This window comes from Ochotona princeps, chromosome 9 (genome assembly GCF_030435755.1).
Source record: "Ochotona princeps isolate mOchPri1 chromosome 9, mOchPri1.hap1, whole genome shotgun sequence".
NCBI lineage: Eukaryota > Metazoa > Chordata > Mammalia > Lagomorpha > Ochotonidae > Ochotona > Ochotona princeps.
The window spans coordinates 16,589,854-16,605,020 of NC_080840.1; the positions used below are offsets into that span (position 1 = coordinate 16,589,854).

At 43.0% G+C, this 15,167-nt stretch overlaps 1 protein-coding gene across 2 annotated transcripts in view; it reads left to right on the top strand.

The window, feature by feature from the left end:
- The window catches only part of SNTB1 (syntrophin beta 1), a 228,937-nt gene that overhangs the window by 132,323 nt on the left and 81,447 nt on the right, over positions 1-15,167 (top strand). For both annotated transcript variants that reach the window (XM_058668517.1, XM_004580704.2), the window contains exon 3: positions 14,437-14,644. In XM_058668517.1, the coding sequence (XP_058524500.1) occupies positions 14,437-14,644 (208 nt within the window). The remainder of the gene's footprint in view (positions 1-14,436; positions 14,645-15,167) is intronic.

The following is a 15,167-nucleotide window of genomic DNA, read 5'->3' on the forward strand; positions in this document are numbered from 1 at the left end:
AACCCTCTATCATGCATGACCTGTTTTTGAAATGAGATTTTGTGAAATACAGCACACCTTTTCTGGTATCTTTGCCATCAGCAGATTGCTATTGGCACATTTCTTAGAGGGTCTCCATAGCTCTCATCATGACAGCATGCTACTTGCTTCTACATTCCCAGCTGGGGACTGTAGATTCAGGCAATAGAACCAACCTTAGGTTCAGGATAATAGGACACTCGCTTATTTCCCAAAGACTTCTGAGAAGGTTAGGAACACCTCACAACACCTAACCAACCTGTGAGTGCTGCACTAGGGAAAACAACATTCTTGCCATCCACAATTAATAGCCATCTTAATTCACACACCTACTTCGGCTTGCACCAGTGACCCTCAAGACTGGCCAAGATCTGCTGCTGCCACCACCAGGAGCTGGGTGCCCCCATTTGCCAAAAGATAAATTGTATGCATATCTATCTCTTCATATTGCCTATCTCAAGCTTTATGTTTTGAAATTTTTATTTATCTAAAGTAGAGAGACAGATGGGTGGAGAGGGAAAAAAGTCAGAGAGAGAGATTTCCCATTTGCCAATTCACTTACTAGATGCCTGCAACAGTTGCGGCTGGGCCAAATCATAACCAGAAGCTGGGAACTCAATTGAGTTTTACCATTTGTGTTGCCATGACGCAAGTATTTGAGCCATCACCTGCTACCTCCCACAGGGTACATTAGCAGGAAGATAGAGCCAGAACTCTGAGCCAAATGTGGATCCAGGTACTCTGGTGTGGCCTGAGAGTCTTATATGGTGCCTTAACCACTGGGCCAACATTACCCCCCCAAATATCGCTATTTTGTGTGAATGGCTCTGTGCCCCAGCAGCAAGGAAAGTTGAGAACTTGAATTCTGGCTTCTGTAGTAGGTAAACTCAGCTTACAATTTAGAAAGCTTTCCAAGTAAACAAAGTGGATGTTCAAAAGGTAACAGCAACTGACCAATATTGAGGGGGAAAAGGCACATATACTTTGATGTCAAATATGTCTTACAATCATTCTCTTCTGTGGAACATAATCGTTAAAACACAGGCTGCAGAATCAGGTGCCCTTAGGTTCCAGTTCCAGTTTGGCCTATTCCTGATGAGGAGAGGTCAGATAGCATAGCCCTTTTAATAGGCTGTCTTCTCACCCTAGAAGTAGACACATGAATAACACTCACCCCACAGTGGATGGCGTGAGGATACTGTGAAAAAAGTAAAGAAGCATGGTGGTGGAGATTAAATCCCCTGAAACAGATACTCATCATCATAAGTGTTGTTGCTGCCGGTCATCTTGCTTTTTAAATAATTTATTTTATTTATTTAAAAGTCATAGTTACAGAGAGAGAGAAAGGGCAAGATATCACCTTAGAGAAAGATATATTGTATCTGCTAATTCACTCCCCAAATGGATAAGAAGGGCAGGGCTAAACCAGGCTGAAACAGGAGCCCTTAGATTCTGCTGGGTCTGCCACATGCACGCAAGGGCCTAGGCATTTGGACATGCTCCACTGCTTTAGCAGGAAGCTGGACTGGAAGTAAAGCAGCAGGGATTGGACTGGTACCCACGTGGGATGCAGGCCCCCCAAGCAGTGGCTGCAGTGCCGAACTCATCACACCTTCATAAGTCTTTTTCCTGACAAGCACATAAGAGTGCTTTCTTTCTTAGCAAGTTTCAGCAATGACATTATTGCAGAAGGTGTGCAACAGTTTTTTTTTTATTTTTATTTTTTTTAATTATTTATTGTTTAACTTCAGTAATTACATTGTATTATGTGACATAATTACATAGATACTTGGGTTCTCCCCACCCCTCCCCAAACCCTCCCACCATGGTGGATTCCTCCACCTTGTTGCATAACCACAGCTCAAGTTCAGTTGAGATTTCCCCATTGCAAGCGTATACCAAACATAGAGTCCAGCATCTTATTGTCCCGTCAAGTTCAACGGCTTCTTAGGTATACCCTCTCTGGTCTGATGACAGAGCCAGCAGAGTATCATCCCAGTCAATTGAAAGCTCCAACATACCATCAGCAAAAATTTACATCATTATGGAATTAATTGACATAGTAATGAGTAACCAATATGTTAAAAGTAAATGCGGGTTCCCAGCCACCTTCTGTGACCACCTCACCTATACTTCAATTTTAGTTTATACACAACATATAACATTCAAAACATAACATGTTATACATAACATCATATCATCTTAAATTAAGGCAAACATGTGGTATTTAACCTTTTGGGATTGGCTCATTTCCCTTAGCATTATGGTTTCCAGTTTGGCCCATTTGGCCACAAAGAACTGCATTTTGTTTTTTTTAATAGCTGAGTAGTATTCCATGGAGTAGATGAACCATAGCTTTCTTATCCAATCCTCTGTTGATGGGCATTTTGGTTGTTTCCATGTTTTTGCAATTACTGATTGTGCTGCTATGAACATAGGAGTGCATGTTGGTTTCTCATAGAACAAGTGTTCTGGATATATTCCTAGGAGTGCTATTGCTGGATCATACGGTATGTTGAATTTGAGTTGTTTCAATATTCTCCATACTGATTTCCATAGAGCCTGTACCAGCCTGCAGCCCCACCAGCAGTGGAGTAGGGTTCCCTTTTCCCCGCAACCTCGCCAACAAGTGTCGTTGGTGCTTTTATTCATGTGGGCCAGTCTTACTGGCGTTAGGTGGTACCTCAACAAATTTTTCTTCCTACTGACCTCGGTGAAAAAAGTAGAAAATAAGGAAAAGCAGAGATATGAAGAAGTCCTCAAAATCCCACCATCTAGAGAAAACTATTGCTAACAGTGTAGTGCGTGTTTGTATGTTAGCACATGCTTTTAGCCACCATGGAAGCACCAACTGGTTGAGTTGGATGGGCCCACAATGTCCATGTGATATGAGCTGCCGTGACTCCCAAGGTGGCTGTAGGCTAGCCAGTTCCACCCTCTGGGCAGCCTTCATCTGTGTTCGCTGCACCTTCACCCTGGAAGGGGAAAGCTCCCTTGGAATTCTTGTTGCTAGGTTGCAAGTTTTGTTCTATTCACTAATTTTGTTTTAGGAAGCCTCAGGTTTTATATGTTAGTCTCATGTTTCTAAACAAGCAGAGTAGAGAATGCTGGGAGATTCTTTGGCTCAGTAGGGGCTTTTGAGAGAGCAAGAGGGGAAGAAAATTATTCTTTTATTGTGAGATTTGCCAAATGGTCTCTGAAAAGCTGTGATATCATTCATGTGCTGTGCCAAGCTGGATCGAAACTGCTCATCTTGGCAGCCATCTAGAGTGAGTGTATAACTCCTTGGGGTGAGTATAGGCTTTTATCAGAAATAGTTCCATAGGCAGTATTTACATAACTGTGGTGGAGTGTGAGAATAAACACAGCTGTGGCATTGCCCTAAATATTTCTATTCAGCAGGGAATTAAAAGAGAACTTTATCGCTGAACTACAGATAAACACAATTCATCAAGCAGTGGTCAGTTCAACTGGGGAACAAAATAGGAGTTATAAAAGATTGGCCGGCTGAAAATAGCTCCAATCAGCCATCCTGACTTCATGGCTCCTTTGCTCCCTCCCTCCCTCTCCTTCCGTAGTTCCAGAAATGTAGGACTCATCCACTCACGAGGAAGTTGTCTGGAGTTCTTTACTCCGAGAAGAAGCTAACTTCCTGCTTGGAGGGCAAGGTCAAGTTTCCGGTGGGGCCTACCTGAGTCTACACATTAAGAGCTGCCTTGTTCTTGTCTCTCATTTACTTCAGGACTATGGTGTGGAGTGTTTGGTGGGAGGAGATGTTTTAACTGCATTGTGTGTGGAAAGGGACGCTTGAATGTCATGCTTATAAACTGTCTGCTTCAGACAGTTTCTGGGTATTCAGATATTATCAGCATCAGTGTGGTCCTGATTCAACAGTGCACACGAAGGTAGTTCCATGCTCTGTCAGTTTCCAGAACTTCTATTACAAAATCCAACACACTAGACTATTTTAAAGAAAAATGGTAAAAATCAAGATTGTGGCAGGTTGATTACTTCTGAAGACTTGTGTCTCCTAGCTCTGTGTAGTTCCTAGGGTTTTGGGTCTTCCTTGCCTTGTGGTTATATCATTCCAAGCTTTACCCCCATCTTCACATCGACTTCATGTCTGTGTGTTTCTTCGAGTTTTTTTTTTTTGTCTGTCCCAATTACACTAATTTATTTCAGACCTATCTGAATCCAACAAGTGGATGAATGAGATTAATAGATTAGGCATCCCATCCCAATTCTTAGATTACATCTGTAAAGATTCAATTTCAAATAAATCATACTTTGAGGTTCCTCATGAATAAGAATTTTGGAGGATTTTTAGAACAGGGACCATTTGAATCACTTGCCTCTACAGCACCAAATACATGCCAGGAACTCCATTAAACATCCTGGGATATTCTAAAATTGGCTGTTATCAAATACTGTAAAAAAGGAAAGAGAGATCATCACATTTTTCCAACTCCATTTTACACTCCAAGAGATTCACTGGAATTTTCTGTTTCAGTATGCATGCCTTGACTATTAGCAATGTAGATAACAGCCAGTTAGCTTGTATATGATGCACATGTCCAGATAATACAAAAGTGTGTTCACTAATATGGGACCTTTTTCTAAAAACTGAGTTTCCAAATGCTAGAACCATAGATGGAAAGTGCTAATGTCAGCATTTCGCAACTGGTGCTGTAATCATTGTGTGAAGGTTGTTGTTACCTCCCTCATTATCGCATCAGCATCACTCTTGCTATTATCAATCCTTTGCTACAGTGAATGAGGAAACTTGAGGTTCATAGAAATTTAGTGACTGACTTGTGGCCAGTGTCTGAGTCAGAGCTTGCAAGTTGTTTTTAAAAATAGCCCAACTCCTATCTGCTCCAGCAAAAAAGGGCACAGATAAGCAGAGTTGGGATGGGGCTAGATCCAGTCTGTCGGGCCTCAGCTCTGCTTTCCTCTGTGTTGGGTGTATTGGTTGGCAGAGTCTCTCCACTTGATGGCAAGATGGCTGCCCCAGACCTCTGACTATCTGACCGCTCAGTCTATGTGATGAGGAAAGCTTTTTCATAACAATGAGTCCAGTGGAAGTCGTAGGTGAGGATCTCCCTGACCTAAATGCTGTCATACCTACAATCTTCTGACATCTAGTCCTCAGACCACACAGAATGAGAGTAAGGAGAAAGCCTGCTACCGGAGGAAAGAGAAATCGGGACCAGGCACCCAACGACCACCAGCTGTCCATGAGGAAGCCTGGTTTATAAATGGCAGAACCTAAATTTGCACAAGGTTAATTAAATCATTAGCCTAATCATGCTTCTTCTGTATTCACCTTTTCCTCTTCAATTATATTGAATGAATAATACATGCAGGTGGAACCAAATTCAAAAGATTCGGAGTGGTGCTGGAAGTGTAACTTCTGATCTTATTCTCCTGTGCTTTTCTCTTTCCTACTGCATTGCACACTTTTGACTGTCTGACCTGAATCATTTCAACAATCCAGGCTCAGTTGCATTTTAATGCATTCCTTAGTTATTCCTCAACCATAGTTTTTCTTAGTTTCTTTTTCTTCCTTTCCCCTCTTCCCATTTCACATCCTCATCTTTCTATGTGTTTAAATATTGATAAGTAATTAGTGTCCTTTAACTGCCTTTTAAGAAAAATGTGCAACATTAAATATTTCATTCTACAAAATGCTCCTTCTTTGATTTGTTGGCAGTAAAATAAACAAAGAATAAATCATCTCCTCCTCTCTTTTCAGCCACCTTTGTTTCAGGTTAACATAAGCCATGGAATAGCACAGGAACTTGAATACATGTTTATAGCTCTATTATGGCCACAATGCATGTTAACTTGTATCCAGAATTCATATTACTATTTTGAGTAGAAAAAAAATGTTACATTAGGGTAAAAGTCATATCTTATTTAGTTTGCTTAAATCTTTAAGTATCTAACATGTATCTTTCCCTAAAATGAGTTTTTTTTTCTATTTCAAGGTATAAGAAATAGTCCTTATATAATTTTTTAAATGTTTGTCTATTTTCAACTACTAGAAAGGCACCATGGCAGGCAAAGAGAAAGACAGATTTCCTATTTACTGATTTATTTCCAAAATGTGCACAACCGTAAGAGCAGAATAAGGCTGAAGCCAAAAGCCTGGAACTCTATCTGAGTCTCCCACAGGTAGGACAGAAGCCTAGAACCATCATCTTGAACTTGAACCGTCATCTGCTGCCTCCGAGGATGCATTAACAGGAAGCTAGATTGGAAGCAAAATAGCTCAGACTTGAAGTAGAATTCTGCTAAGGGGTAGTAGCATCCTAGATGGTGGTTTAACTCCATGTGCTATGATGCCCACTGTTGTATGTTTTGGCATTCCCCAGGGTTTACTATATCCTGGTGGACAAATAATCTGGAAAAGAGTTGGACCAAAGACTGCCCTGCAAGAGTCATTGGCACACTATAAGTTTATTATGCACAAAATTGGGAAGACTGTTGATGAAAATGAGCTTGGCACTGCAACACCTCATACATATGTTATTATAGAATCTTCCCTATTGTCTTGAGAGGAAAGCATATTGAGACATTCCACAGCGAGACATTTGAGACTCAGAGGAGAGGTAATTTGCCTAAGATCTCACAACCAACAAATCTTAGGGCCAATCTGAAGTGCAAACCCATGTATCTTTCAACATGCATGCTTTACACTGAAGAGAACAAGGGCTGCTAGAAAGACTAGTTAATCAGCTGGTCTTAATGAAATAATATGTCTCTTATTACACTGTGATGTGCATTGCACTGAGTCACATTTCGTTTAAGTGGGATGAGAAGTCGAATTAAAGAATGTGCTTTTAGATCTGTGCTAGGTGATGCATATATATATAAATATATATAATTGAAAAATAAGATTTTTGTGCAAAAAAATGGAGCTAAATGCATAGCCTTTTCACAATATGCATTTCACATGACCCTTTTAAAAATTTTTTTGTTTGAAAAGCAGCGACACAGATAGAGAGATGGATAGAGACAGGAGTCCCATCTACTGATTCATTCCCCAGACTTCTGTTATAGCCAGGGCTTGGCAAGGTAGAAGTCATGATCCAGGAACTCCGTCTGCATTTCCAAAATGGGTGTAAGGACTCAGTTCTGTGTGCCACCACCTGCTGCCTCCCAGGAAGTACAAGCGCGGGAAGCTAGATTCAAGGTTGGATGTGAGGATCAAACAGGTATTCCAGTATGGAATTAGAGCATCTCCAGCAGCACCCAAGGGGTGTGTGATCACCCCATGACCTTATCTAGAATCTTGAGTTGTCACCAAGGAGTTTTTTTTTGGACTTTCTGGACTCCAGATAAGCACCACTTTCTTTAGATAGTAGAGCTCACTAGTACAAAAAATAATTGTGTACCTCAGTTTCTTCCTCTCCTTTGGATTTGATTGGATTGAGGGAAGTGGGTAAACCAAGGTAACTTTATTCTTTTGTTTATTCATTGCACACTTTGAGAACCTTTGCTGAGCAGAGTAGGATCTGGTGTTTAAACTTTGCCTCAAAAGTAGTAAAGGAAACCCCAGCCCTTTACTTTCAGGCTGCAACAGAAACAAAACAAATGAAAATGACAGAAGCTCCTTCATTGTGCTACGGCAGAAGTAATGGCCAGTGATGTATATGCTGAGTATCTTGGAGTATGATAAGCAGAATAGAAGACAGAAGGGATTTGGACATTAATAATTGAACCAAGTCTTACTTATATGCAAGCTATATGTATACAGCTTGTATAGTTTCCTGTCTGTCCATTTTACCTTAAAAATTAATAATAATAATACGTGCTGTCAAAACCTGGGTCTCCACATCACTGCCCTACACCTCTGTTTACAAGTCTGCCTACTCTGAAGGGCAAGCTGACAACTCAACCATGAATATTGTTCTTTTTTTTTTCTATTTTCCTGATATCATTCAGGTGTATGTGTGTGTGTGTGTGTGTGTGTGTGTGTGTGTGTGTGTGTGTATGTATGTTTGTCCCACCTGGAGAATGGCTGCTTCTCAATCTGTCTGTTCTTGAAAAACAAGCCTAATTCTTCAAAAGATATTATTGTAAATGGAACACTTGCAAGTTTTAAATTCCTGGAATAATATGTCTTGATAGAATACTTTGAAAGGCAAATTGGTTTTTAGTAATACTCCCAGAGAATGCTAGCTTTGTTCTGCTTATGACTTTAAAGGAGAACTTTGGGAGAGGAGAAACATTCCTATGGTCTTACTGCCCATTTCTTTGGAAATTGCCCAAGAGGCATGTGATTTTTTTTTTTCCTTCTGGATGAGGAGAAATGTCACCTACACCCACTTCTGTTTCAGCAAGTAAGACCTTAAGAGTTTAAATGAGGAGACTTGTTTTGTGAATTTCTTAAGAATGCTAATTACTACTAAAACCCCTCCAGAGACATACCACTTTCCAGATCTTACCTTTTCTACAATTTAGTTTGTGGGTAGAAAGACTTCTTCCCCCAGGTTGGTTTCAAATGTTAATGAGGCCAGGTTGCATTGAGACTTCTTACTTTCAGGTGCTCTGCAAAATAGTTATTTTGAAAATCCGAAGTAGGTTTTTATCAGAAGTACGACACTATTGGGCATATTTGTTGATGACAAAATAGTGGGCCTCAAACCCTGCAGAAGGCAGTGGCTGCCCTCCAATTGGTTGTGTCCAGTCTACAGGAAAGGGCACTTGTCACATAGTGCTTAAATTCATAGGCCTTTGATTCTAACATGATTTTGAATTTCAGTATCAGCAGTTTTGTGCCCTGATGTACATTTCTTCCTCCATTCTCCCTCCATGCTTCAATTTTTTTTTGTTAAATGAGGTTAATAACTCCAATCAGGGCTTTAGGAACATTGCATATAATAACATAAGTGGATTTCAAATTTTGCATGGCACAGAGTACATTTGCAATGAATGGCAGTAGAATTGTTGAGGGATAAAGGAAATTAATAAATTTCATGTAGCTTGGAATTTCCCAACCCTTATATCTTTTGACAGCAAACATGCATGAATAAGTTGTAAATATTTACATATATATAGGCAGATAGATATAGATAGATAAGTGAATACTTTTTTTCATTCTTACAATGAAAATCATCAATCTAAAAGTCATAGACACAGGAAAGAGATCCTTGGTTTCCCAGGAATTTGGAGTGGTGTTCAGAAAGGGAGGTCATGATGGAAAGTTTAGCATCTTCTTAGAGAGGAATATTTATTTGAAAGGGTGAGTCACAGAGGGGAGGGAGGGCAAGCAAGAAGTCAAGTGAGAGAAAGAGAGCAGGAGACAGAGAAAGAGACCCATGCATTTGGGCTAATTTCCACTGCTTTTGGGCATCCTGGCAATGAAGCAGTCAGATTTAAACCAGTACTCATATAGGATCCCAGAATTACAGGCAGCAACCTAACCTATTACACCAGAATGCCAGCCCAAAAAGTACTGTATATTGATTATAGTGGTACTTGTACAAATCTACACATGATATAATGGCAGGGAATTATCCATCCTCATTATACCAACATCAGCCTATTCACTTTAATATTGTAATATGGTCTGTAAAATATAGCATTTAAGGAGCCAGTGCAATGGCTCAATAGACTATTCCTCCATGTGCAAGCACCCACATCCCATACAGGCGCTGGCTCGTGTCCCAGATACTGGAATACTTCCATCCAGCTGTCTGACTGTGGTCTGGGAAAGCAGCAGAGGATGATCCAAAGCCTTGGGCCCTGCATCCTCTTGAGATATACAGAGGAAGCTCCTGACCCTGGCTTCCGATCAGATCAGCTCTAGCCATTGTAGCCATTTGCGGAGCAAACCAATAGATGAAAGATATTTCTGTGTCTTCTTTTATCTATAAATCTACCTTTCCAATGAAAATAAATAAATCTTACATATGTGTGTTAAACTAGATGAAAAGTATACTAAATTGTGCAATTTCATATTTATATATAATTAATTCCCCCTCCCCAAAATAAAAATACGTTTCCATGAGATTGCACTTCCCACGTCGAGGTAGCTGGGAGCAGCTTGCTCGTGGGGACTTGGGGTTGCAGGCTTGCAGGGGAATAGGGGAATAGCGCTGGTAAGGATGTGCAGGGACCCAGGGGTTCACATCCAGGCAGTCTGAGTAAGCCTGGAGAGTTCCCCATGTGTTTGATCCTAGGCAGTGTGGGGAGATGGGAGGAAAGTACCCCAGGTTAGCATGCTGGCCTTGTGTGCTGGTAGACCAGACCTAGGGAACTTTGAATGAGCCTGGATCTTGGCTATATGGAGGTCCCAGGCCAACATACATGCCAGGAGCTTGGGATGCTGGTGAGCCGGCAGAGCTCTAGACCAGCACAGCATCCACTGAACTTCGCAAGGTTAAGTTGGGGAACCCAAGCTTTCCTGGGCACAAGGATTACAAATTGATTGGAGAAAGGAGCAGGGAGATATGGGGGAGGGAGAACCACTGAAGGAATGTGTTACAGGTGACTTCTGATGGACTCCCAATGATAAGACCAGTGTATTTGCTGTTAAGTTAGAAGACTAAGACCAGATGAATTAGAGCTGGAATAATTAGCATGAAACACTGCTGACTAACACACCAGCCTACATAAAAGCTAGGGCTGGGTGCCTGCCTGGCAGGGAGAGATCACAGTACCAGCCAGTGAGTGTCAGAATAGCGGGTGGGTAATGTTAGGCTGAGCCATGACACTAACCAGCATGTGAAAGACCAGGTACAGGGGTAGATTCTGTGGAGGATATATAGGCCTACCATGGTGGAGCTGCAATTCCCACTGGTTAGCTTAAGAGCTGGAGGTGGTGATGGGCTGAGCTAAGTATGACCACTCATACTTAGGGGTCGGGAATAGGCTTGGTTGGTCCAGGCTGCAGCACCCAAAGATACACCCAAGAAGAGAGTGTGGGACCGACAGGCCACAATATCCACCAGCTAGCTCATACAAAGGACAGGACAGAGAGGGAAGATTATTCTGGGTAAGGGTTTAGCATCCCTGGCATGTGTGAGATTTGGGTCTAGGAGTCGGCATGGTGGGAAAACTTGATAAACACCCCTGGTAGGCCATAGTTCCTGCCTAGAGAGCATGGGGTTCAGGCTGTTGTTGGTCAGTCAGAGCAAGGTAGCTTCATGTATCAGCAAGTATGTGGGTTGTTTTATAAGGGGGGTGGACAGGGCAGCATTAGGTCAACCTTAGCCTACTGGCATGTGCAGAAGCCAGGCTGGAGTGCAGATATGCCAGGCCAGGCTATCACATTTACTGGTTTGCATGAGCCAGGGATGGGAGCAGACAGAGCAGGTACAGCACCCACCAGTCAGAGTTGGGACTGGGGGCAGGCCACAATAGGTCAGGCTGCTGCAGCATCCGATAACAGGAGCCAAGATGGGGAATGGGCTTTGCCAAGCTGGGTCAGAGCAACCACTGGCATGCACAATATATACATGGCTGGTAGCAGTCCTGGTTGGGGAGCTAATTGGATGCCCTAACTGGGTTATGATTTCCACTGGTGAGTGCGAGAGCCAGAATGGGAGTTGGCAATCTGGGCTGGATATGACTGAGTATCACTCAGAATGGATGTGTACTGGGTATGGGGTGTGCCAGACTGGGCTAGACTCCAGCAGCCCCTACTGCTGGTAAGAGCCAGGGTGGCTATAGGATAAGCTGCACTTCATCTCTGCCCCCTGCTGAACCACACAAAATCTGTGTCTGGGCATGGACCAGCTGTGGCTGAGCTGTAAAACCCAACAGTAAGAACGAGAATGGAAGTGGTCCAGTTGGGCAAGGTCACTGTTCCTGCCAGAATGTGAACTAAGTCAGGCTAGGCCAAGGACCTACTAGATCTGCCACTTGGAGGAGGCCTGTTAGAAGATATATGGGAACTCCTCTGTCAGGACGCAGTACCTGCAGGTGAGCACAGGAGCCAAGGCTGGGTGCAACCCAGAACAGGCTAGGTTACCATACCCACCAGCACACCTATGGGTCAGGTCTATGGACAGGCCAGGTTAGGCGAGTTCATAACATTCAGTGGTAGATCTGAGAACCAGGAACAGGTACAGGACAGGCCAGGTCAGACCACAATACCAGCTAGTTCATATTAGGGCCAGAACTGGGAGATGGCTGTGTTGGACTAGGTTGCAGCACCCACCAGCATGAGTTGGTACTGGTGATAGGCCAAGCCAGGCCACGCTACAGCACCCACCAGCACATGTGAGACCTGGAGGTTGGGTTGTGAGCCGAGTAGGGGGCCTTTAGGAGACTCCCATGCTGAGCCACTGCCCTCACTGGTAAGTATGAGAGCTGGGATCAGGGGCAGACTGGTCCGGGCAAGGCTACAACACCTTTTGGCCTGCATATGAGTTGGATTGTGGGAGAACCAGGCTGGGCTAACTAACTGTACCCACTGATGTGTGTGTGAGCCAGAGTGTACAGGTTGGTTGGGCTTTGCTACAGCATCAGCTGGCAAGTGCAGGGACTAGGAGCAAATCCTTTCAAGCTAGACTGCAGAACCACTTGGAGAATGCAAGGCTGGGAGTGAACCTTTACAGAAACTGTGGGGACTTCTCTGATGGGCTACTATTCCCACTGGTGAGCATGAGAACCAGAGTTGGGGAAGGCATGGCTAGACAGGAGGTGGCACCCGCTGACATGAGTGTGGACTGGATAGTGTGGTTGTTTGGGTTGAGCTAGGCTTCAATGCCCATAGACATGTATGAGAGCTGAATGGAGTGTGGGAGAGACTGAACCAGCCTGATGCACATACTGGCAAGCGTGGAAATGAGGGCTGGGGACAGGCCTGGTAGGGATTACTGGGGATCACTCCAACTAGGCTGCAGCTCCCGCTAGTGTACATGAAGACAAGTGTGTAGTGGCCATGTCAGGCTGGGTTGCAGCACCCATTGATTTGCATAGAAGTTGGGGCTGCAGATGGAACTGACCCAGCAACTGCAACTACCAGTGTGTGTGTAGGCTGATGTGGATGGCAAGCAGAGCCATACCCAATACTGGCAGGCACACACATGAATCAAGTCTGCAATCACCTCGGAAGAGCGTTCTTTGGGGCTCTCCACAACTGAACCTCTGGAATCAGAACTCCAGTCATGGGGAGAATTGCAGGTTCTGTGGTCTGACCATGGAGTGCATGTGTCATAGCTGGGCCTGTTCAATGCCTTAGATGAAGCAATGGATGGCATACACAGATGCACATGGGGACATGGCAGTCCTTTGGAGCCTGCAGAGGACATCTGATATCATAACAGAGAAAGGAAAGCAGAACAATTGATCAACTACCTCAGCCAAGAGTTGGCAACAAATATCTGGGTGATGGAGACTCGAAGTTGGACTGTGTCAGCCAGTGGACCTTGGAGGGATTTTATCATTCTGGGAGTGGTGAGACTAACAGCATTTCAGAACTATTGAACTATCAAAATCCACTTGAGCAGGAACCTCAGAGCATGCTCCACATCAGAGACCCTGAGATGAGATCAGCTGGCCATCCCCCATCCCCGGATACTGAGACAGTTGGAAGGTTTGGTGTGGCTTCTCTCCTTATCTCCTGCCTTCCCCCAGATATGGGAAGAAGAAAAAAGAGAATGTGGAAACAGTAGTCTTACCCACTTTCCCCTGACCCTCAATCCTTCCCATCATGATTAATTATGTCAACATCATCAAAAATAAAATAAGGTAAATAAAAGTTTCCATGAAGCATTTTCTCCTTTTATCACAGTGACACGGTAAGATTTGTCCCTCTGTATTGTCACTGAGCCAACTTGAGTTTTGGCATACTGTTGGTGTTCGACTTGAAATATAACATGGCTAGTGTGTCTCTCCCACTTGATACTCTTTTTGGTCCAATTCACTCCTTTACTACAAAAGTCCAAGGATTAAGTGGTGGTTAAATGTGTGATAGATAAGTTTCCTGAAGAATGGAAAACTCAGTCATGTTTAATTCTAAAATACTTTCAATTGATTAACACTGAGCAGTAGGCTGAGGTATATAGTTAGATATTTCTGTCTGCTTCCTGCCAACAGCAACAGCAAGGATGTGAGTATATTATTAAAATTCTCTGTGGCTTGAGGAGCAAAGGGAATTAGTATTGGTGCAGAAGTCTTGATGTAACACCGCTAATAATTTAATCAACCCAATAGCAGGGAAACCAGACATCCTTAATTCACGTGATTTCCTAGTTGCATAGCTGTGCCTGTAATATGTAGTTCAGTGTCCGGACACTTGATAAGTATTCATCGGTAAGTAAATGAATGGTGTGACCATTGAGGTAAACCAAGAAAGAATGACAGAAGAAAGGAAAATAATTAGTCCATCTTTGTGATTGAGGTCTTGACAAAGCAATATCCACAGGGAAGTTTCTGAATCTTCTCTCTTTGCTTCTCTAGGCAGCTTGAAATCCACTCTCCAGATGCTAAGCATACAGTGATCCTAAGGAGTAAGGACTCAGCTACTGCCCTGGCTTGGTTCAGTGCTATCCATTCCAACGTTAGTGACCTGCTGAGCCGAGTGATGGTGGAGGTGAAGGAGCAACTGGGGAAAACCGGCATTGCCGGGGGCCGAGAAATCAGACATCTTGGCTGGCTTGCAGAAAAGGTAAGAACATCACTCTCTGTAATCATTTTCCCCTGAATTCCCACCAAACTTGTAACCACCGAAGTTCTCTGGTTCATTCCTACAACCTATAGTTTTGCATTATATTTGCAAAACTTGTCATAATCAGCTCAGATTCCCCCACATATAATCAACTGTGGCAAATTCTAGGTGATTCCTAATTGTTGGAAGGGTGAATGAGCAAATTGATGAATACCTTCACTTTCATGTCTGTGTATAAAGGGCAGGAAAAAGAAACTCACTACAGTTGTTGTCTTGGGAGGCCTAGAAGTTGAAATTGTTCCTCCAGAGGGTTTGTGTGGGTTTTCATTAACCTGATCCATTAATCATCCAGACATTTTCACTACAAATGAATTCTACATTTAAGAATAACAGCAATAACAGTAACAGCTTTTTGAGTTCCTCAAACAGCTACTAGGTGCTGTTTTGTATATTATCATATAGTTTACTCTTAACACAGAAGATTCTGAATGTCATCATCAAACACCTACATTTCTGAGGTTCA